The sequence below is a fragment of the Bipolaris sorokiniana genome (genome assembly GCF_000338995.1).
Source record: "Bipolaris sorokiniana ND90Pr unplaced genomic scaffold COCSAscaffold_19, whole genome shotgun sequence".
Classification (NCBI taxonomy): domain Eukaryota; kingdom Fungi; phylum Ascomycota; class Dothideomycetes; order Pleosporales; family Pleosporaceae; genus Bipolaris; species Bipolaris sorokiniana.
This window is the reverse complement of record NW_006911913.1, coordinates 57,833-78,951: the sequence shown is the minus strand read 5'-3', so window position 1 is coordinate 78,951 and position 21,119 is coordinate 57,833. Positions and strand designations below refer to the sequence as shown.

Genomic DNA, 21,119 nt, shown 5'->3' with positions numbered 1-21,119 from the left:
TACTCGGGGCTCCTGCCGCCGGCTCGTTGATACCTCCCTGGGTATGACCAGTCATGTTGACGTTCTCGTCAGGCACCGGGCCTGGAATGTTGACATACTCGTTAGAGTTCTGTGACATGGTCTGAATCTTAATCGGACGCTATTGGTTAATCCTCCACTGAATCCGTGGGTGGTCAAAGTGTTACACGGGTTGGGTGCTGATACTTCTCTAAGCTCGGTCCGGGTTAGGGCGAGTGAGATGGGATGAAGAGCTCCGTGAGGTTGTCTGGCGATTCGTAGTGGAAAAGAGTTATGGATGTAACCGGGTTTGACAACGCTAATCTATTGGATAGACTAACATGTAACTATCTTGTGAAGTAACAATACTAGTAAGAAAGTACAATTTGAGTTGACCACAACGAGAGTAATAATGAAATCCATCCATCCTTATATCCTCATTGCTTCCAGTCCTGCCATCTTGCCCATCTCTCCTTGGCGAGATGGTAGAGATGGCACTGCCATCTCTCGGCGTCCTGCCATCTCAGATGGCTGGCCTTGGCGAGATGGCACATCACGTGACTCCGAGCCCCGCGATGATCCATTACCTTTTGACGTGGACGTCCCTAGGCTTTCAGCCGTCTCGTCATTTGTCAAGGAGAGAATCCTTCTTGTTACTTGTAACACATACCTTCACTAACCTAAGCATAAAAAAGCCACCGTAAGAAGAAAAAATAAAGCTCTCCAGCAGAGAATTGGACCTTAGCCTCCCGCGCATTGCAAATCGCTTGATAAGTAGAAATACTGACTACTATATAACTGTGCCGTCTGTCAACATATCTGTTAAATTTACCATTTTAGGCTACTAATGTCTATCAATTTTACTACTTTTAGTTACTATAAGCTAAGGGCTAGTCTCTGTTCTTAGAAATATTAGCCTTAAAATAGCTTATTTTTCAATCCATAGCATGTTAGGAACTTTAGTGTATTAGTAGTAGCTATCGCCTTAAAGCAGCATCGCAGCGTTTAATCACCAACACTGAATAGCTTCGTACTATAGCAGGTCCACTTTTGAGATCACACAGACTTAGCTTGTGACTTCACTGTGATATCACAGAAGGCGGTTTTTGAGCGTCCGCTTTTGGTAAAACATGTGATATCCTATGCCGCACGCCCACCATATACTAAGCACATTTGAGCTCTCGACCAATCAAGTTGTAAGTTCATCATGCCCACTGTCAGATTGTGAGGGTCTGTCCAGGATAGTAGGCTGATAACTCTCTGTGACAATTAGAGTATATTGATTGACTTCTTGTTGTTCTCGTGGAGACGCGTGGCGCGCCTCCTGAATAAGATATACTACTTAATCACGTGGGGTAAGACACCTCCTATTACAGCTTGGCTGGGGTGGTCCTAGCGGCGTGCTCTGATTGGCTGTACACAGAATCCGGGTGCTCGAGTCCGCACCCGGAATCTGCTGCTTCCGTTGCCAGTATCTGATACTCGTATCCGACAACAACATAAATACTAGAAGACACCTTTCAAGATAGCACAATATGGATCAATTTTCACCGCACCTAAGCGTGCAACACACATACTATGCCTCTGAACTGTACCACTGAGATAAGTTTGAGTTGCCCTGTGGGGCGAAAAGCACCTACGTTTTAGTTGCATCTTTGCCACATGAGTGAAGTTTACAATCTAAAATAGAATATATGATAAAGAAATTTTGTTCCATTCATCAAACAGCAATACCATCTTCAGTAGTATAGTGGTCAGTATTTCCGCTTGTCAAGCAATTGACAGATCGCGGGAGACCGGGGTTCAATTCCCCGCTGGAGAGTTTAAAATTTTTTTTGATGGGGTGAGGAAAAGTTAGTCGCTATCAACATACTTTTGCGCAGGTACACATTTGCTTTAAGCCAGCGGGTTTTTCTTTTGCTTACGGCCGCACTCGCGAGAAAGCTCTCAACCAGATTAAATTCAGGCAAGCCTTTCTTCTATTCGTGTTGTGCGTATAGTGTTTCTCGCTAAGTAGTGAGGGGCGCTACTATGAATGATCTATTGCTGTGACGGCATTACGGAACAACATTGTTCCTATTTGTCCAGCATAGAACATAACTACGTCTTTAATATTGAGTGCTTTAACAGTGTTAAAGCAGCTATGTAACGGTTCGATATGAACGCTTTGATTTGCTTGAGCGAAGTGCGTGTGCATTGGTGCACATCGCTGACATATACATATATACATGATCCACAGAAAGATGCGAGGCGGGCTGAGCCGCCAATCAGCTCGTGTCAAGACAAGAGGCTGAGACAAGCCACTACCTTCATCTTGTTTTATTTTTATGAAAAGGGGCATTGTCCAAGTACATAGCAGTCACGAATCTTTTTGGAGTCTTTATGAACTAGCAAATTTTCAATTCAAAGTTTGAAGACCATGAAGCGCAGCAGGTCCTCTTCGGAAGGTCGTGCAGCTGGCCCTCCACCCAAGAAGCGAGGCCTCGGTGCCACAACAAGCGATGTTACACTTCCATTCCGAGGGGTTAGAAACAATACATCCGCCTATCTGCCCCTTGATCCAAAAGTCAACGAGATTCGCTATGTTGCTGTTGATCCCGGCGAAGGCGACGCGCCTCTCTCGGGCTTTCTTGGTTATCTCGAGTTGCGAGGATCGCAAACCCATGCTCCAGCTATATCCTACCAAGCGGTCTCGTACTGTTGGGGCGAAATTAAAGATACACTTGGGTTCACCCTTCGATGCGCCAGAACAAAAGAAGCAACAGCAAAGAGTTCACAGGAAGCGTGGACGGCGCAACTATATCAGATAACACGAAACCTTGATGCACTCCTTCGCGCACTACGACAGCCTGACAAACATAGGGTTCTTTGGATTGATGCTATTTGTATAGCTCAGGACAATGCTGTCGAAAAAACTCACCAGGTCAGCTCCATGGGCTTGGTTTACAGTTCAGCATCGGAGGTACTGGTCTGGTTAGGAGAGGCGGACGTGTACAGCGATATCATGGTCGAGGCCCAGAAAGTGTTTGCGTCCAGTGTCCCTGAAATATCCTCGGTAGAAAGATATCCGGCTTCGGACGACAACACCGCGGATGAGCGACCGCATTTTGGCTGGTGGGATTTCGAAGCAACGCGCTGGTATGAGAATGCATTGAAGAATGAAAAGCTGCTTCAACTCACTATAGACTTTTTTGCGCTCGAATCTCTTGGTGATACCACTGAGTATCTCCATGGAATATTCAAGGACACGCCTGCACCATTTGTATTGCTGAAATTGATCATGGATTGTGCAGACCGCTATTTCTCCCGTCCTTGGTTTCGCAGAATCTGGGTCATTCAGGAAGTCGTAATGGCTCAAATAGACCGGAATAGCGCACGGCGAGTCACGGTTTTCAGCGGCCAGTCTCAGGTGCAGTGGAATGAACTGGTGGCTTTTGCGCTCTTACTCGGGACTACTGTTCGCAAGACACAATTTCACAATATAGATTTCTTCAACCATTCCTGGTTAGTGCTCTCAGGGCGCTCGCTGGGTGTCACAGATCCTGCTGGACTTTCCATCGAGGGCTACCTTTCCAAGACCGTTGCGTTCGAGTCGAGTGATCCTCGCGACCGACTATTCGCGCTCCTTCAGCTCGGGTCAGATACTTCGGACGTATTCAAACTAGAGTCCCTCCTTCATACTGACTGTACAAGACCATTGACGCTAGTCATGGGGAACTATAGACGATGGCAGCTTTCGAGGTCTCACGTTTCCATATCACCCGATGACAAGAATGGTAGAGGCGGTGACACCAGTAGTTCTCATTCTTTCCAGAGGGATGTTCAAAATCAGAATGTGAGATCATACTTGCAACATAATTCGGCGGACTGTGCCTCCATAGCTCATAGTTCTAGATCGAAGAACTTGAGAGAGAAATCATTGACTGTTAGTCACGATTTATCTTACAAGGATGCGACCAATGGGATATATCCTATCTCTCGAGACACAGCAACCTTCGACGTAATATCGGCGTTGGATATTGGTCCGCCATCGGAAATAGCTAGCCCACTTGATTACCTTTTAGCTGTAGATACGACCCCCGATGATCCCCTGCTGCAGGAAGCCCCCTCGTGGGTAACAAACATCTTTGCATCTGACGAACGTTTTCAAGACAGCTTCACCGCGAAGTATGGGGTCTACAATGCATCTGGCGGAAGACCGGCGATCGTGCGGCCTACCGATTTGCCCTTCTCTCTATCGCTCCAAGGCGTACGCATCGCACGAATAGAGAATGTCCTTGCGCCTCAACCTCTCCAAGATGCAACCTCCGCCGACTTAAGTTATTATATGATTATTAAACCTGGTCGACAGCCTTTTATGGTATCAAAGCGCGAGAGTGCTGATCTGCAAAAACTGTACATAGAAAGCCAAGCTCGCGCCAAAAGCCATACTAGCTTTCCAGCATTACAGCGTAAGGACAGACTACGAGGGAAGTTTAAAGCGCTACTACCCCATATGGACGAGCGTGAACTTCGCTCAAGGTCCATCACATTTACCATAGGACGTCCACCGACTGAGAATCGAAAGCTCTACTGCACCACTCATGGCGACTTCGTACTTACCTCCGAGAAGGTCAAGGCAGGCGACGATGTTGTCATTCTTTATGGTGGGCGTGTGCCGTTTGTCCTACGGAAGGAACGGAAAGGGATATATTCGGTTCTGGCGTCATGTTTCTTCTACAAAGACAAGTGGATGAAGGGGGAGAAATTGGCGAGCGACCCTGTGGTTGAAGAGATTTTCGAGCTGATATAAGTCACAATGAAGAAGTAGAAAACATCCTCTTATCCAGAGCATTGCAACATATTTTAGATACAGGGGGTGGCCCATGGCTGTAAAATGGGGGAGGTTAGCAATTCAAATATACTATTTTAAGCTCTAGGTACAAGCGCAGTTTCTTGTTTCCTTCAATTATGCTGTCCACTTTTTTTGTGTTTCATATCGGCCGCAATCTAGTGGAGATTAAGGATTGGAGATCAGACACGTACAGTCTTTGCGAAGTTGAAGGTACTCTAGCGCTGTAAGTGGCTGGGCTATTTACAATAAGAGTTGGGCCTCGCGCTGCCATGTCGCCAGTACAGACCTCTTACCTATAGGGGTAGACAAAACTGGCTTCTCCATCCTTGCTGGCTCATTTTCGTCTTCGCCTCTCATGGTCAAGTAACCGGCTCATGTTAGCTGCTAGTCTGCTATGAACCAATCGCCTCTTGCCTTTCTCATGTCGAAAGGCCGTGCGACGGCAAACTCTTTTGCCGCCCATCATCACACACGCAATGCTTAATACAAACAACCTCCGCGGTAATTTGCACGACTCGGGTTGAGGCACAACTGGGCGGCAAGTCTCCCACTATCTTTCGTTGATCTGCACATGTATATAGCTCATTTCATTCATCGAACTGGCCCTTCTACCATGCATTGTGTATCATGTATGTTTTGCTAATTTCAGCCTTAGGTCACCCGGGATTACCGTTTTGGTGATCCACTATCGGCCCCTAGCGGCACTAAACTCCATGCCACAGGGTACAAAGAGTGCCGTCTGACCTCGACACTTGACATCTCACGAGAAAGAAGTATAGCAATAATGGTCGCCAAAACTGAACCAGAAATTATCTTGAATGAATTGGGTTCTGGATTGGATTGGATTGATTCAGATTTTTGGGATCAGATTGACAGGATTGCAATCCAGATTGATTGTTAACACTTATGGCGGCTGTACCAAATACCACCTTGAATGACGTACAAGACCTACAAAATTATGCCAAGTCACGGAAGGATCTCGTAGCCTCCACGTAGCCTTTTTGAGGCCGCTCGTAGTATTCTTCCCAACCAAATGCAGAAGTTAATTGATTGTACTTGGCAGCATAGTCCGTCATGTCCATCCACATCCATCCAACGTCTTCATGATCATCATTGGTCTTACCACTATCCCAGTCTCGAGTAAATTCTTCAGTAGATACCTCCGTTTCTTCGCCGTCCTAGTCTGTAGTCAGAATCTTCAAGGCTAGATCTTTCAATTCAGGCTCCTCAGGCCCTCTCTCTAGTGAGCGTAAGCAATCCTGATCCACGAATATTCAGTATCGCTATCGAGGAGGCATAATGCTCAAAGGATGCCCCACGTAGTAATTAGTATTACTAAGCAATTGTTCACGAACCTGTGTAGGTCCGCCTAACTCTTCTAGGTAGTCGTCAGGGAGCCATTAGGGCAGATCATCCGCTACCCAAGTGCGAAATGTGCTGCGCCAGATGAATCTGCGCCGGCAAGCGTTGCTTCATCCTCAATAATGGTCATCTCGTGACGTGAAAGCAGCTCTGATTAATCTGCCTCTATCAAAGTCTCTGATATCTCCGCGCAAAGAAGTTGGAGTATTTGGGCCTACGGCGCATCGCTAGATGGGCCATAGACATTGCGGACGACAACAAAACCCCATTTTGTGTCTGGCCGTAAGGTAATGAATGCAAGCTTGTCTTCGATTTCATGATACTCCTTCGGACCTGGCTCTTACTATACCAAGATCTCTTGACACCGTCCGAGAACCTCAGAATTAGTCTCAGAGGCGGCAGGTAATGACATGGCGCGTCGGTACCAGGCGAACAATGTGTAAGGAGTGGTCTTGGAATTGTCAAAAAGCGGAATTGGCCGTGGATTGCAAGGGAGGAAATTCATGTACGTTGTTGGATGCACAAGCGTTGAATCAGCATTCGCACTATGCAAAAAGATATGCCATACGCAGAGGCTGCTACATTCGGTGGATCTCCATTGACGCTAACTATCTCTAGTTGGCTTGCACGTGATCTCTTACTTTGGGGTCGGTTACATAGACGAGAGTGTATGGAGGGAGTATAACGGCAGCCACTTTGCGTAATTCTCTTTTTCTCCATCATGATTTACAATAGAACCCGCAAACTTACTTGAGTCTACTGCCTGATCCTCTACACCCAGCTTCTTCAAGATTCTGCGCCACACCAAAGTACCATAGAAGCATTGCCACAATTAGTTTTAGAGTTAGTGTGTGAATACCTAGGGCAATGTGAGCCGCACAGGGCCAATTTGTTAGCTTTCGCGTCGACTAATGGGGTCTGCCGCGCTGCGGCTAGGCGAGGGCGCTTTTCCCGAGTGTTAATTAATGTAGACGACGCAGAGTTCGCTGAAAGACTGAAAGATTGAAAGATTGGAATGTATATTGAACCAAATGAACACTCATGCCTGTATTAGGGTTCTAGAGCTCGGGATAGGTGCGGACAACTAAAACAAACGCGGGGATGACAAGAATAGAGCCTTGTATATCTCATGGACGAAACTTGCCCCTAACTTCTATCCGACACCTCCCCTTCAAGCGTGGAAATTAAGGAATGAGCGTCGACCCGATGAGTACTGGCAACGCCTTGCGCATTTTATCTCTGGTCTACACCTCTAAAATCTTATATAGGCGTCGACGGAGAAGCTACCTTGTTGCAGTCTTGCTGTTTTAAATAAGCAAATGCCGGCTTGTCGGCTACACGTCCATGGACTCGATTTCCACGGCCTCCATCAACGGGATACCCTTCAAGATGTTGGTGATGATGATTAAATGCTAGGGGTCTCTTCGTGCTTGTATAATATTAGTATTCTCTACTCTATGTATAATGCGAGTGATTGCGCAAACTATAAAGCAGAGGCTACATTGCAGTTGTCGGCTGGGCTAGCACCTAACCTGAAGCATGTCTGTATGTGAGAAAACATGAGAACGTTATCTAGAGAAATTACACGACAGAGAACTACACGACCCTAATGGCGGGGTTTTCATCCTCAGTTAGGGAGCGAATGGCGTGAGATGACCTAAACTAAAGGCCAAATTCAGGATCTTGCTATCTGCGCCCCGTACGAGGTTTCTGGATTCGCACTAGCCTCCTAGCAGTATCATACTAATTTCTCCATTCTGCGATCTCTTTAGCTCGAAAGACAGATAAAGCTAGATGTTCTTAAAAAATTGGCTGATGTTGCAGAATAAGATAGGCTCTCGCCCTTAAGATCTCTAAGTCTACTATTTATCTTCGGTGAGTACGAAGAATGAGTTAATGCTAAATTAATAATAGCACGGCTCTGCGCATTACTGCATCCTTTGGTTGAGCTTGAAATTATTGGGCCCGGAACCATAGGCTTTAAGGTAATACTTAAACGCCACGGCGACGATCTACAAGTGCTCTGTATTGAAGACTTTATCCTATCAGCACACTAGGTTATCCAGCTGCGAGATTCATGCCCAGAAATCAGAAAACTAAACATTAAGATGCTACGCTCTGCAGGTGATCACGCTGAGGTTCAAATATACCAGACCCTCGGCTTAATGCGATACCTAGAAAGCCTATTAATTATGCTTAAATGCACTAACTATCGTGAGAATGACGGGCCAGATGCCCCTTGCATCCTTATATTGCCTTCGAACGACGAAGAAGATCAAGAAACAACGGCCATCGCCATCCGCCAAGTCTTCATCACCGCTGCTGTAGATGAGTTTCGCACAATCCATCTTTCAACAAATATTAGTAACTCATACCTCGGTTAAAGCTGGTCTGCCTGCAAAGCTGGATCTGATATGTTTGCGGGTAAGTAGAGTACTAGTACTCAACGACCAAACGATGGGCCTGGGTTTTAAAGGCATTTTTGCATGGATAGGGAGAAGCCGGATATGCAGGCGTGACCCTCGAGACACACCAAAACGACGTTAGGATTGAGGAAGTCAACAGCAACACCAGGCTCTGCAATGGGAAGCGAACAGTTTGCAGATATTTGGAAACCCCTGTGGCCAGAGACAGGAGCAGGTTGGAAAGAAGAGTGACCGAGTATTTCGCTTGCTAGTGTAATAGACTAGACGGTACTTGTCTCCCCGCATGTGGGACCCAGCTGGTTCGCGTGCCAGCTTGGACCACGCGCACTTGATGACTACAACTTAGAGACTAACTACAAGCCAAGACTGCAATCTTGGAGTCTTCGGATAGATGTGCCTACACAGGTATAGAGCATCTACTTGGCAGATGTACTTGACAGATGGGAAGGGGCTGTGCAAGGGCTGAGAGCGTTTTCACGTGACACCAACGTCGCCGTATTCATGTAACGCTGGGCTCGAGTAACGCTATGCTAGGGCTCGAGGCAATATGACGGAATTGACGAGCTGGACACGAAGATCAGACGTCATATTCGCTGGCACTACTGGTAGTGCCTATTGGAAGACTGGAACGAAGTCGAAGACACCAAGGCGTCAGCAGTGCAACATACGAGTCAAGTAAGAATAATAAGCCGCATGGCCGATTGGGGGGGGGGGGCTGCGGCGCAGTCGACAGGTTGCGAAGTGGCAGGGCGAGACAAGAATACGAGGCTGGCATTGGCTGTGAGGCGATCTGGAACATGGGGCTGCCCTCGCCTGGCACACAAAGGGACGAACAAAGAGATGGTGGGCGCCTCTCCACAATGCGGCACACGGCGAGGAGAGTGTCGACATGGTGGGTGGACGGGGCGATGATGACAGCCAGTGGCTGAGCGTGTAGTGTATGCAGCGTACCGGCACGTTGGCTCCATTCCATGTTCCTCGACTAAGCGTTCAGCCCGCGTCTTTGGTCATTCTTCCATTCTTCCATTCTCCTAACTTGCAACGATATTCGCAAAGCCCAAGCCGCACTTCTTTCTCTCTCCGCTCTCCCTCTGTTCCGTGGCTCGCTGCTAGTGGTGTTGGTGACCCCCACCTGCTGGAAACCATTGCGCCGTGCGCCTCGGCTGCATCTGCACCTCAACGGACCGAAGTGACTTGCACGACGTCGCCAGGCTGAATTCAAGACGAGAAGGTCAGGCACAGGCATCCGAGCTTGAGGGCGACGACGGCGACAGGGACGTTGGTTAAAGGCATCCGCCTCACCTCAGTCACTCGTTTACTTTCCGTCCCGTCCCGTCGCCCGCTGCTAAGACGCCAGCAACCGCCTGAATCGCGACCCGGGCCACCCGCCACGCCGTCGTCCACCGATCCAATGCGCTCTGCCAACGACGCCTATGTGACCATTCACGACCATGGCCGCGACGAGAAAGAGAGACCCCCATGGTACTGGCGCTTGATAGCCATAGCAGCGTCGTGGATGATTCTTGGAGGGTGTGTACCACAATCTTACATACACGGAGCCACCGTAAACTAAACCATAGCCGCAGCTACCTCATACTGCCCGGGCTCTACGCAAAAGACGCACAGCTGCGCTTCACCCAGGCTGTTCTCTCCGTATTCGTTGTCGCATTGCTGACAGCCGGCTACTCATTCACCGCGCTGCTCTGCTTCGCCTGTCGCGATAAACACTTCCAAGCCGAAAACGTCTTCCTGTGCGAGCACCCCCAAAGAAACCCCACCACGAGTAAGCGCAAAGCTAACAACATCCAACATAGACCTGCACTCGCCTCGTCAGCCTTCGGCCTCATCTCCATCGCCTACAACTTCCTATCCTCCAGTGCCTACCATTGGGGCCTCTCAGCCACCACCGGCACCGTTGTAAGCGCCATCGCAACCCTCACCTACACCGTCCTCTGCATCATCACCTTCCGGGCCGCAAACAAGCCCCCACCGCGCCAGCACCCCGACGCCCGCACCAACTTCTGGTCCGAACAATCCTACTACAACAACTTCGTCACAAACATGTACCCCACCGCCATGCGCCCAGCCGACCACCCTCCCGCCGTCATCTACACTGAAGACGACCGCGTAAACCAGCAAATGGCGCTTTTACTCCACAAATCAGATTCCAGACCTAGTCCCGACGCAAACAGTACGTTCCACATTGATCTCCCTGAAGACCTGGACCAGCACGACCGCGAATTACACAGTCAGGAACTCGTGGGTACGCCTGTGCAAGCGCATTCAGAGTGGCAGCGCGGCAGGGGGCACAGTAGGCCGGACAGCCTTGGCGAGCAGCAGGCATGGATGCAGTTGCAGGAGAGAGGCAGGAGTGCGCATCGGGCCGAGAGTGCGGGCGGGCAAAGTAGTCATTCGAGGAATTTGAGTCGCGAGGAGAGGAGACGGCAGATTGAGATGGGCGATCTTCATACTTGAAATGCTCTTTCTTCTCTTTTTCTCGTGTCGTTTATTATAATTTTGCACTTTGTTTGGGCCAGCGCAGGTGTTCAAGGGTATGGTGTTAGAGGACGTTCATTGCTTTTTTTTTGTTTTAACGGGGTACCATTACGTGCATTTGGAGGGCTATTTTCTTCTTTTGGAGAACTATGCGGGCAATTTGCTTACTTTGCACATTCAGCTGTGTGCATAATGTATTTTTATTCCTCCCTCTCTATCTCTCCTTTGTATCCCATCTGAGCTTTACAAGCAAAGGAAATAAACTAAAAAGTCATATTCTCAAGTGGAGATTTTCTCTTCCGCATTCGCCTAGACTTTGATAGCAAACTGCTTCAAGTACTCATAATGCTCCACATTCGCCGCAACCGTATCCCGAATCATCTTTGCGCCCTCCTCGCCAAACTTCTCCTTCCACTCCTCAAACATTTGCTCATCTGACTTGGGCTGTTTCTTCTACTCATCGTTAATCGCCAATTTCCTCAAAAACAAATCCCTAACCACAGCAACATGGTAGAATGCGACTTACATGCGTCCTCGCCCTCAGACGATCACTATCCAAGGCATCCTCATGGAACCCCTTCCACTTCTCAAACGCCTCCTTAGCAATACTCTGATCCTTCTCCGAGTCCCACTGCAGCATACCAGGATCCCACTCGATACCCGTTGTCTTGCAAAACGCCTCGACCATTTCACTCGGCTTGTCCAGCAAATCGTCGGCATCGATGACGCAGATCTCCACGCCGCCCGTGTGCCCGTTGGTCTGCTCTTTGTGCGTTTCGTCGGTTTGACCCGCAAACTTTGGTCCGATTTGTCCTTCTGCGCGTAGAAAATCAAAGAGGCGGCGGAGCTCTTCGTAGCCTGCTTCGTCGGGACGGAAGTTGTAGAAGCCAGTCATGGCGTCCAGAGGAGGGATTGTGCATCGGTAGTATGACGGGATGCTGTATTTGGGGTGGCGGATCAAGAAAGTAAAGTGGTATGTGGCGAGGAGGTCTTTGGGGATCACGGTTGGGTTTCCGGGCTCGCCTTTGGTGTCGTATGGGTACAGTGGCTTGGAAGGGTCAGAGCGTGTGGGGACCGGCGAGAGCTCTGTCGTATTTGTTCCTACCCCACGGCGGTAGTTGGAGAGAGATGGCGCAATGGTCGCCGGTTTTCCGGAAGGTGGAATCCAGTATTGGGCCATGTCTTTTATGAAAACGCGTTTTCCCTAGGCGTCGGTGAGTTTGAGATTTGGTGATGGCATGAGGAAATTCATGTTGTGCTAATATTGGAAAACCAATGACAAACTAGAAAGAAGAATGTGAAAGTGCCTGCCAGAAATTTATCTTCATGGAGCTGGTATGGGAGAAGCCTGTCATCATCTCCAATTCATACAAGTATAAATGATTTTTCTGGGCTTCGTGCAAACGGTCTTGGCATGTAAAAAGCATCAGGAATTGGAAATCCGTAGCCTAGTCGTGCTGATAAATGCAATGATTGAGCGAGAGGAGAGAATTGAAGGTTCGGAGAAAAACAAAAAGACATAAACAAACGACGTATACGAAAAAGAAAACTCCTAAAAAACCCCATAAGAAAAGAAAGCGACGGATCATACAGTCGAGACGCTGGAGATAGCACTAAAAAGGACTTCAGGGGTGAGATATCGTGAAAAGAGAGGCGACGACACTGTAGTGACACAAAGAAATATTAGCAAACGAACCTCTTCGTTCTCTCTCGCGATGCGGTCGAAAATGGTCCTGTAGGTGCTCTCCTCATAACCGCTCTCTTTCCTGGCTTTTGGGTCGTTCTCATAGCGCTCAGCAAGACGTTCAGGGCCGAAATAGTAAGCGTCGCCAAACGGCTCGTGAACACATTGAAGTGTTTCGTGACGTGTCATGAAAACCTAGATGACAGTGAGAACCTTGTTTTGTGAGCAGGGGAAAAGAATGGCGTGGTGCGTACCCGCTCAAAGGCGGTTGAGCATGCTCGTGGATGGGTCGCTACAAAGATTGGTTTGCTCGTCATGATGGGCGACCGTCGAATGTGCTGCAGAATCCGTGTTCCAAGTATCCTACAATAGACAAGATATGTGCTTGATGAAGCACTTGGTGAGGGGATGGTAGTCAAGAGAGAGGTCCGGATGGTTTCCAATCTATACAACAGCGCACGCTAAGCCTTCCCTTGAGAAAAGAAAAACAAGAGGGGCACTAGCAGACTCTTATACGGCTAACCCAGACAACAGGAAACTGCCGATCGCTGATGGTACACCTGCCGAAATCCACAATTGCTGTTGAACACAAAATCCCTACTGGCGACACTGATTAACAAGTACTAGTGGGCCCAGCAATTCCAAGCGGCGTTGGCCATGCTGCGGCCAGTAACCGGGGGTCAGCCAGTGGTGGCGCAAAGGAAATGCAAGCAGAGCGACTGCCCTGATCTAGGCGCAGGCGTAAGAGAAATGGAAATAGGTTAGTGTACAAAATCCATGCAGCGCAATGATTTGAAGGCAAGCAAGCTTGATGTCACTAAGTGGGTTGCGAACGGCCAAGATGGCAATGTGGTGGTGGGGTTGGCTGTGCCCCTCGCTACGCGCTAGCAGGGCTGAACCCGACCAGCCGACAGACTCCGAAAAAGATGCATCAGACTTGGTCTTTTTCGACACTCTTACACGCTGCATGAAGCGGTCTCGTTGGATCGAAACTATCACCCGTGTGCTAGACTGCACACAATGTTTCCCTGCTAATGCTGCTAGAAAGCACGACATAACATGGCTGCATGTCGACATGGCAGTGGCTGACCCGAATAAAACCCCTTTGGAGACTCCCGCGTGGACAACATGTGTTGATTTTTGGCCATCCCGTAGAGCATGTCCAAACAACGCCTTGGCGCATACGTCAAGTGGCTTCCCTGAAAAACGGGAGATGTTCGTTCTTGTCGTGTGACCGGGTTAACGCTACGATATGTCTCGAGGGTGGTTGAGCAGCCAACTTCAGTAGTATCTTCATGTTCTATCTTCGTTGCATCTATGAGACTTCCTCGGTAGAGTTTACACATGGTCACCACATCGTTTGGTCAGACATTAGTGGAGTCAAGTGTACGGTTGATATATGTTAATGGTATATTTCTTTACAATGGACCAGGGTTTTTTTGTCTTTTGACAAGCAAAAGAACCGCTAATTAATCGACTTCAGGTTACGAAGTCAATTCTCGCGCCATCTTCAGCATCATAATGATATGCAGCGGGTAAAGAATATTTGCATGGTCCGAAAAGTCTTGATATGCAAAAATGGTGGGCCAGTATCCCCCACAAGCACCCCGTTGGCTTTATTCGTCCTTACAAAATAAGCCTCTCGCCATGGTGAACTACTGACGTCACTTACGTATGGCGGAAAGTTGGTATTTGCCGAATGGGTGAGCTCTGCAAGCCACGACGACCATCTTGTGACAGCACCACCATGCACAATGGATACTACGCTATAAACCCGATTTCCAAGGCTTCAAAAGATGAATAGAGACTTACTGGCACGGTGAATACGAAATTGATACCGCTGCGATTGTGACGATTCCGCAGCTCGATTAGTTTTAAACTTAGTGATACGAAATCAACTACTCGCCAGCCTCGTACATCACAAAAATAGTCAGACACTTCCTGTTCACGCGCAGCCTTGAGGCGAAAGAAGCTCAGCTGGTCAATGTGGTATGTTCCCGGGACCTACTTACAGCAGAGACGGAGGATGTGTGTTAGAAGTAGAGTGATTGACACGTGAATGCACGAACACGCTCAGACAACCAACATTTGTGGCGCCTGCGCTAGAGTGGGAGAAGTACAATTAGGTTAAGATTGAGAGATTCTGGGGCGGAAGGTAATTAGCAGCGAGTCTCAAGCGCATGCATCAAAACACGCCCCTGCATGAAGGATCTTTGCGGGGGCTCTTTGGCCCCAACAAGCGTGGTATCGATGCATCCCCCTGACCGGCTATTTTGGCTACTTCTTTCATAGCGCCAACCGTGCCATATTTTGTCACGACTTGTTATCTAGTAGCAAAGTTTCGAAAGTTTTCCTATTAGATTTACATCCCGAAGCACTCAGGCCGAAGCCATCCAATCCCACTACCTTTTCCGCTCCAGCACTCATGGCTCCAAATCTGAGAGCCAAGGGCAATACGCAAGGCCAAAAAATTGTTGTTGGTGATAGAAGTAAGAGAAAAAGAGATGGAACGTCAAATTTGCAGTCGAATTCAGTGTCAAAGAAAAGGAAGGGAAAGTCGATGGATGTTGTTTTAGACAATTCAACAGACGTCCAAAAGGCTATTGATAACGAGAAGATCATCAAAGAGTTCCGCATCATGTTCCACCCACGGAAGTACTGCCCAGAGCATCCGGGAAATGTTCCCGAACAACATCAGACGAAGTTCCAGCACATTCAGCAATTGGGCCAGATGATTTACGAGTCATATGCAGTACAGCCTCGACCTGATATCACCAATAAGCCATGGGAGCTTGAAAACAAGCTGCGGGCCAAGCGGGTAAGCCAGAAGGCTACTCAAGCGAGAAGCACGTATCAGAACGAAGACGGCTGGCGCATGGAGCTTGAGAATCGGATCTTTGAACGATTTGAAATCGAAGTTGCATGGTATGACAAACTCCGAGCTCGATTTGTTCCAGATCTCGTATGCTGATCGAAGGTAGTCAGCAGTGTCGCAAACGGCTGTGGCAATCCTCTGTCGAGATCAATCCGATAGAAAGTAACAGCCGAACAAATACCCTCGCAGAACGTCAAAAACGTCGTTCGGTATGCGAATGTGAGCCATTGTCAAAACAGTATAGCATGTAAGTCGATGAAGTCACCAAGCAAACGAATCACAACTAATCACGAACTTAGTCTGGGCACAGGACTAAGCGACATATTCACTACTCGTATTGGCGAGCGAAGCGTAATACAGAATGACCCCGAAAACCATCATCGGATAGAGATGCAACCTGATCGAATCTATGGGCTGAGAACTACAGAGGCCATGGAGAAGATTCTAGAGCGACAACATAATTCCCACCTAGGAGAAGACCCTGAGATCGATGAATTGCTCAATAGATTGACTATAAGCTGCAATCCAGATAGTGGTGGAAGAGCCTCGATATATCCTTTCTTAGTAATGGAAGCCAAAAGCCTCAAAAGCAAAAGCAATTTTCAGGATATTGAGAGACAAACGGCAGTACCGATACGAAATCATCTGTACCTACAACTCAAGCTCCAAGACGATGAATTCAACAGGATGCAGATACCAGGGGGCCCATTGTCTTGGTTTCTTGCGTATATTGGTGAGATGTGGAGGGTATACGGATGTTATGTCACAAAGTCTAGCCCGGACGATCTGCCCTATTATGTGAGTTGACACATATTATTCGATGCCTTTGTTGACACAGAAGCAGAATATCGTTCTTCTATGGGAAGGGAGTGTTACTGGCTATGACGAAGCACTTCAACTGGTTCTAATTGTGGACTACATCGTTGATTGGGCGCGTGATATCTTCCGGCCCAGTATCATAAGACAACTGATGTCTGTAGTAGACAAAGGCTCGCGATCATCTTACACAATCATCGAAGAACCCGACATTCTCTCAATACCGGGTTATGCAAACTCTTGGTATGGCGACAGACCTGTCGCTACCATTAGCGGAGCTGAGACAATTGGGGTGCCCAAGGAACCGGCCTTCGATGCAATGGACTCCACCATTGAGTCTTCTCTCCAACCCCTCTTTGAGGACATAGGAACACATGTTGATATCAGGGTCTGGGAAGGCGCCAAGTATGTGGCACGAGTACGAGGGCTGTACATCACCGGAAACAACACTGCTGCTAACGAACATCTTACGAACACGGGCTATCGAAGGTTGGAAACGGTTCATATGAGTCGTTGTTGGTTCCTTCTACCACACGCCCAGGACATCAAGACTATCGAACAAGCTTGGACAGGGAGCCAAGAGATCAAGGACATGCAAGATCTTTCGACAGAGAGGATCTTGATTTCTCTCTATGTGCAGTATCGCAAAGATGGTGACGGTATGCTCATACGGGAATTGACGTATCTTGCTCTCACTGAATCAGTCGCCAAGAAAATTTGGATCCTGGAGCAAACATTGGACCAAAATGAGCTGATCGCTTCGGCTGACGAACTTGGACTCAAGCTGCGCGAAGCCTGGGCTTCGAGCCACGAGAATTACTTCCAGCGTTACGCCACCAGCCAAACTAGTGTACTTTGTGTCACCGCATCTGACTATGACAGGCTGTCAGATCGTGTCGTCCTTGGTTTCCACGACAGCCGCGAGACCACGAACTATGCCAGAAGACTGAACTCTTTCATCGAGAACACTTGTGAGAAACCGCGAGCGCAGCTTTACAAAATTTACGCAACGTGTTTTCGATATACCAAGACTGTTCATTCGCTTACCGTGGAGCCTCATCGTTCTTTAGACCCTACCCAAGCTTGTGTTTTCGTAAACACAGAAGCGATGCCCACTGGAATATGTGCTTATATCACGAACCCAGTATCTGAAGAAGTCAACGATAAATGGGTAATCCGACATCTAGTTAGGATGATAATTGTCTTTTGGGACTGCAAATGGTCAGATAAGAAAAAGTCTTTCCGTTCGGGAGTGAGCTCGATTGACAGCAAGATCCTACTCTGGATCGTGTCAGATCCTCAATGGAAATCGTACGTTTCGATCAAACCTACTTTGATGATGCCTGGTATGAACAGAGTCCATGAACATTTGGCATGGTTTCGCAAGGTGTTGCTCAGACACCAGTGTGGAACAGGTACTCATGAGCGAAGTTATCGAGAGGGTTACAGAAACATCCAATGTGACATCCTAGACGTTTGCAAGAATTGCGACTTCAAGCTGAACTATAGTTCAGATTCGCGAAACTTGAAATTTTGCGACGAGGACTTCATGCCAAGATAACTTCCTTAGGATAGGTTCGGATAATTGTAGGTGCAGACATTCTCGTCCAGCCACGTTTCGAATTTATAAGGTCTGAGCGATGCTATCAATGTAACATATAACTGCCCGGCCTCTATTTTAGTGTAACAGGTAGCATAATGATAAGTTCTACATCTTTAAGCCTAGTTCAACGATCAATCCCAATCTCTCGATTTATCCAGCTGTGCACCAAAAGCGAGATGGATGAGAAATAGATATAAAAAATCTTTTCAGTCCCGGAGAGGGAACTACGCGTAGCCACGTCCGAACCTAACTCTTGATCCGGATTTTCAAGCTTGAAACCGTGATACTAGCTTCCATACTCTGTAAGGCTATCTCTATCCTTGAGCTAACAGGATGAAGGACCGGAACATAGATTAGCAAAAAAACACAGCTATGGATATTGCAGAAGCAACGCGCTCTTTGAATATGTGTACGCTGCGAGCAAATAAAGCGACTGCAACGAGTTGGATACGCAGACACCGCAATGAACATCTCGGAGTAGCTGAGACTCAACACCACACAATGAGGCAAGAGTACAATTTGCTTGGAGAGAAACGAGATGGCTTTATAGTCCTCTTTGCACGTAACGTCTTCTGTATGCCCGTAGATAATTTTGGGATATAAGATTGCCGTAATGCTTTATTTCGCCGGAAATTCATAGGAAAACACCACGCTCGGCTACGAGTTTCAGCGACCGAAGGTTGATGGCGATGCCAGCAAGTCATGTAGGGGTAAAATTTATGCTACGCACTAACATTTGACCGCGCGTTTAGATTATCTTGGTGGCCATGTGATCCTACTGTAAGGTGTACACAAGCATAAGAGGTCTAAATCAAGTCGCACATTCCTTGGTGAGTTCACATTGGTGTGCGTTGATGACGAAGTGAGATCGGCTACAGTGACAGAAAAAATATAGTATTGGCCTCGTAAATGGGGCAGGGGTTTGATGGGATCATACTCTCGTCGTGTGAAGATCGGGTAAAACTTCGATAGGCACTCGGAAAGATGCTTACTATCAGACGGCGCTAGAAAGTGCTAGCGCTTCTATGCTAAAGTAACCCGTGCTTAGCGTTGATTTATTCTTCACCCCCTCCTTCTTAGACGAAACGGAGGTTCAATTTTTTGCTCGTTATAGTAGCCTACCCTACAAGGTGACTATGACGTGAGCCTAGCTGTAAGGCCAGCCAGCACTCCTCTATTGGAACTCTAAACCTAAAACGGGAATAAAATGGAGACGGAAAACTGAGAACCGAACAGGCCCTCAGAAGGCTCCCATCATCAGCTACCACAATGTCCAACTCTGCACTAGTAGTCTTTCTAGCTATCGGCGCACTGACTGCGACTTACTTCTATACCAACAACAACAAGCGGTGCGATGCACAGGAGAAGCCGCTCCTCAAGCTGCCACTTATTGGCGATATCCACAGCTCGCCGATAGATAGGCCGTTGGAAAACTGGAGTGCATGGTCCGAACAGAATGGGCCGATTGCGATTGCGAAACTATTCGGTGTTGTACCTGTTGTTGTTCTCAATTCGTATGAAGCCGTCACCGAGCTTTTCGGTCGCCGCAGCCAATGGTATAGTAACCGACCAGCTTCTGTGAGTATGGAAATGATCACTGGAGCAAAGCCAGGACGCTCTCGCTTTACGCTGATGCACGACTATGATGACCATCTCAAGCTGCATCATCGCGTTCTCTCACCAAGTCTGGGTGCGCCTGCAGCGCACAAGTACCAGCCGCTGATGGAACTAGAGGCTAAGCAGTTGCTTTTTGACATCAGCGCTGCTCTAGAAAAGTCTGCTGATGGTTCCACAATTACTACAAAGGCCTTATGTCCTTTGCTCGAGCGGACTCAATCTAGCGTTATCTTAGGTCTTCATTACGGCCTTCGCATACCTAAGATTGAGGAGCCGATATTGCAAAAAGTCATTGACACCCAAGCAAAAGTCACTCACCTTGCCGCAAATCCTCAGCTCCCAGATCTGATACCTTTCCTGCGCTATCTGCCGACTATTGTTTCCCCATGGCAGCAGTATGCTGACAAGCTGTTTGCCTCCCAAGTCGATCTCTACATGCACCTCTTTCATCACGGTAGAGATAAACCGGGCTGGAATGCTACAAAGCAAGCTATCGCAACAGCCGCAAAGCATGCTCCCGCAAGCCAGCCAGTAGCAGACCTCGATCTCGCCTTCACACTCGCAACATCGATACAAGGCGGCATGGAGACATCGCCACGTCAACTACTTTGGCTATTCGTCGCAGCCCTATGCAACCGGGACTTCGTCACTCGTGCGCACCACGTGCTCGACGACGTCGTGGGCCGAACTCGTCTCCCCAGATTTTCAGACCGCAGCAGCCTCGCGTACATTGACGCGGTCGCGCTTGAGCTGTTTCGCTGGCGGCCAGTTTCTCCGGGGTCGATTCCTCGGCGCGCTGATTGGGCGGATAAATACGATGGTGTAGAAATTAAAAAAGGGGTTACCATCATGGCGAATGCGTGGGCGATTGGCCGCGACAAGAACGTGTTTGATGGGGCCCTGGGGGATGTGGAGGAATTCGTACCTGAGCGCTGGTTGCGGAATGGGAAGGTTCGGAATGACCTCCCACTCCCTGTGTTTGGTCAAGGAAGAAGGATATGTCAGGGAAAGCGTGTCGCTACTGATGGAGCGTTTTTAAATATTGCCTGTTCACTTTGGGCGTTCGATATAGAAGCTGTCGAGGGGGAGGATGTGGATCCGTTGTCTATGTTGGTGGTTGGGTTCATGGTTGAACCGAAGCCTTTCAAGTTCCATCTGAAGCCTCGGGGACAATGGGTACTTGACCTAGTTAAAGAGGAGTGGGAAAACAGCGAGAAGAACCTTGAAATTGTGATGGGTACAGCTAATGATGTTGAAACTAGGGACTAATTCCAATTTTTCACGACCAGACGAATCACAGCAATTGATTTTGTATTTTGCTCAATTTTTGTGACGTAGCTATTGTTTGTGTCTACGGAAGATGACTCGGTGGTATGCACAGCGATTCACCACGTCACGTTAAGAAAGTC

At 48.1% G+C, this 21,119-nt stretch overlaps 6 protein-coding genes and 1 non-coding gene across 7 annotated transcripts; 6 read left to right on the top strand and 1 right to left on the bottom strand.

The window, feature by feature from the left end:
* The first annotated feature begins 1,733 nt into the window (after positions 1 to 1,733).
* On the top strand, positions 1,734 to 1,819 carry COCSADRAFT_t95. The gene has a single exon. It is a non-coding gene; the product is annotated as a tRNA-Asp (tRNA).
* Positions 1,820 to 2,416: 597 nt separating this feature from the next.
* COCSADRAFT_103417 (uncharacterized protein) lies at positions 2,417 to 2,986 on the top strand (the record flags this gene model as incomplete). The annotated part of the gene is made up of 1 exon (XM_007707455.1): positions 2,417 to 2,986. A coding segment is annotated over one exon (570 nt), but the record flags the coding sequence as incomplete, so codon positions are not given.
* A 7,044-nt stretch (positions 2,987 to 10,030) lies between these two features.
* On the top strand, positions 10,031 to 11,094 carry COCSADRAFT_103462 (uncharacterized protein; the record flags this gene model as incomplete). Its single annotated transcript, XM_007707454.1, has 3 exons — positions 10,031 to 10,149; positions 10,206 to 10,370; positions 10,434 to 11,094. 3 exons carry the CDS (start codon positions 10,031 to 10,033, stop codon positions 11,092 to 11,094), a joined length of 945 nt encoding a protein of 314 aa, XP_007705644.1.
* A 252-nt stretch (positions 11,095 to 11,346) lies between these two features.
* COCSADRAFT_41665 (uncharacterized protein) lies at positions 11,347 to 13,435 on the bottom strand. The gene is made up of 4 exons (XM_007707357.1): positions 13,054 to 13,435; positions 12,812 to 12,994; positions 11,642 to 12,319; positions 11,347 to 11,568 (listed from the first exon to the last, which is right to left on the bottom strand). The coding sequence occupies exons 1-4, from the start codon at positions 13,114 to 13,116 to the stop codon at positions 11,425 to 11,427; spliced, it is 1,068 nt and encodes a 355-aa protein (XP_007705547.1). The 5' UTR covers positions 13,117 to 13,435; the 3' UTR covers positions 11,347 to 11,424.
* Positions 13,436 to 13,640: 205 nt separating this feature from the next.
* On the top strand, positions 13,641 to 14,033 carry COCSADRAFT_31267 (uncharacterized protein; the record flags this gene model as incomplete). The annotated part of the gene is made up of 1 exon (XM_007707345.1): positions 13,641 to 14,033. The coding sequence occupies one exon, from the start codon at positions 13,641 to 13,643 to the stop codon at positions 14,031 to 14,033; it is 393 nt and encodes a 130-aa protein (XP_007705535.1).
* A 1,807-nt stretch (positions 14,034 to 15,840) lies between these two features.
* On the top strand, positions 15,841 to 17,334 carry COCSADRAFT_263658 (uncharacterized protein). Its single transcript, XM_007707453.1, has 4 exons — positions 15,841 to 15,921; positions 15,974 to 16,472; positions 16,519 to 17,149; positions 17,203 to 17,334. Exons 2-4 carry the CDS (start codon positions 16,065 to 16,067, stop codon positions 17,238 to 17,240), a joined length of 1,077 nt encoding a protein of 358 aa, XP_007705643.1. The 5' UTR covers positions 15,841 to 15,921; positions 15,974 to 16,064; the 3' UTR covers positions 17,241 to 17,334.
* A 1,954-nt stretch (positions 17,335 to 19,288) lies between these two features.
* On the top strand, positions 19,289 to 21,011 carry COCSADRAFT_263653 (uncharacterized protein). The gene has a single exon (XM_007707452.1). The coding sequence runs from the start codon at positions 19,363 to 19,365 to the stop codon at positions 20,977 to 20,979; it is 1,617 nt and encodes a 538-aa protein (XP_007705642.1). The 5' UTR covers positions 19,289 to 19,362; the 3' UTR covers positions 20,980 to 21,011.
* Positions 21,012 to 21,119: the final 108 nt, after the last annotated feature.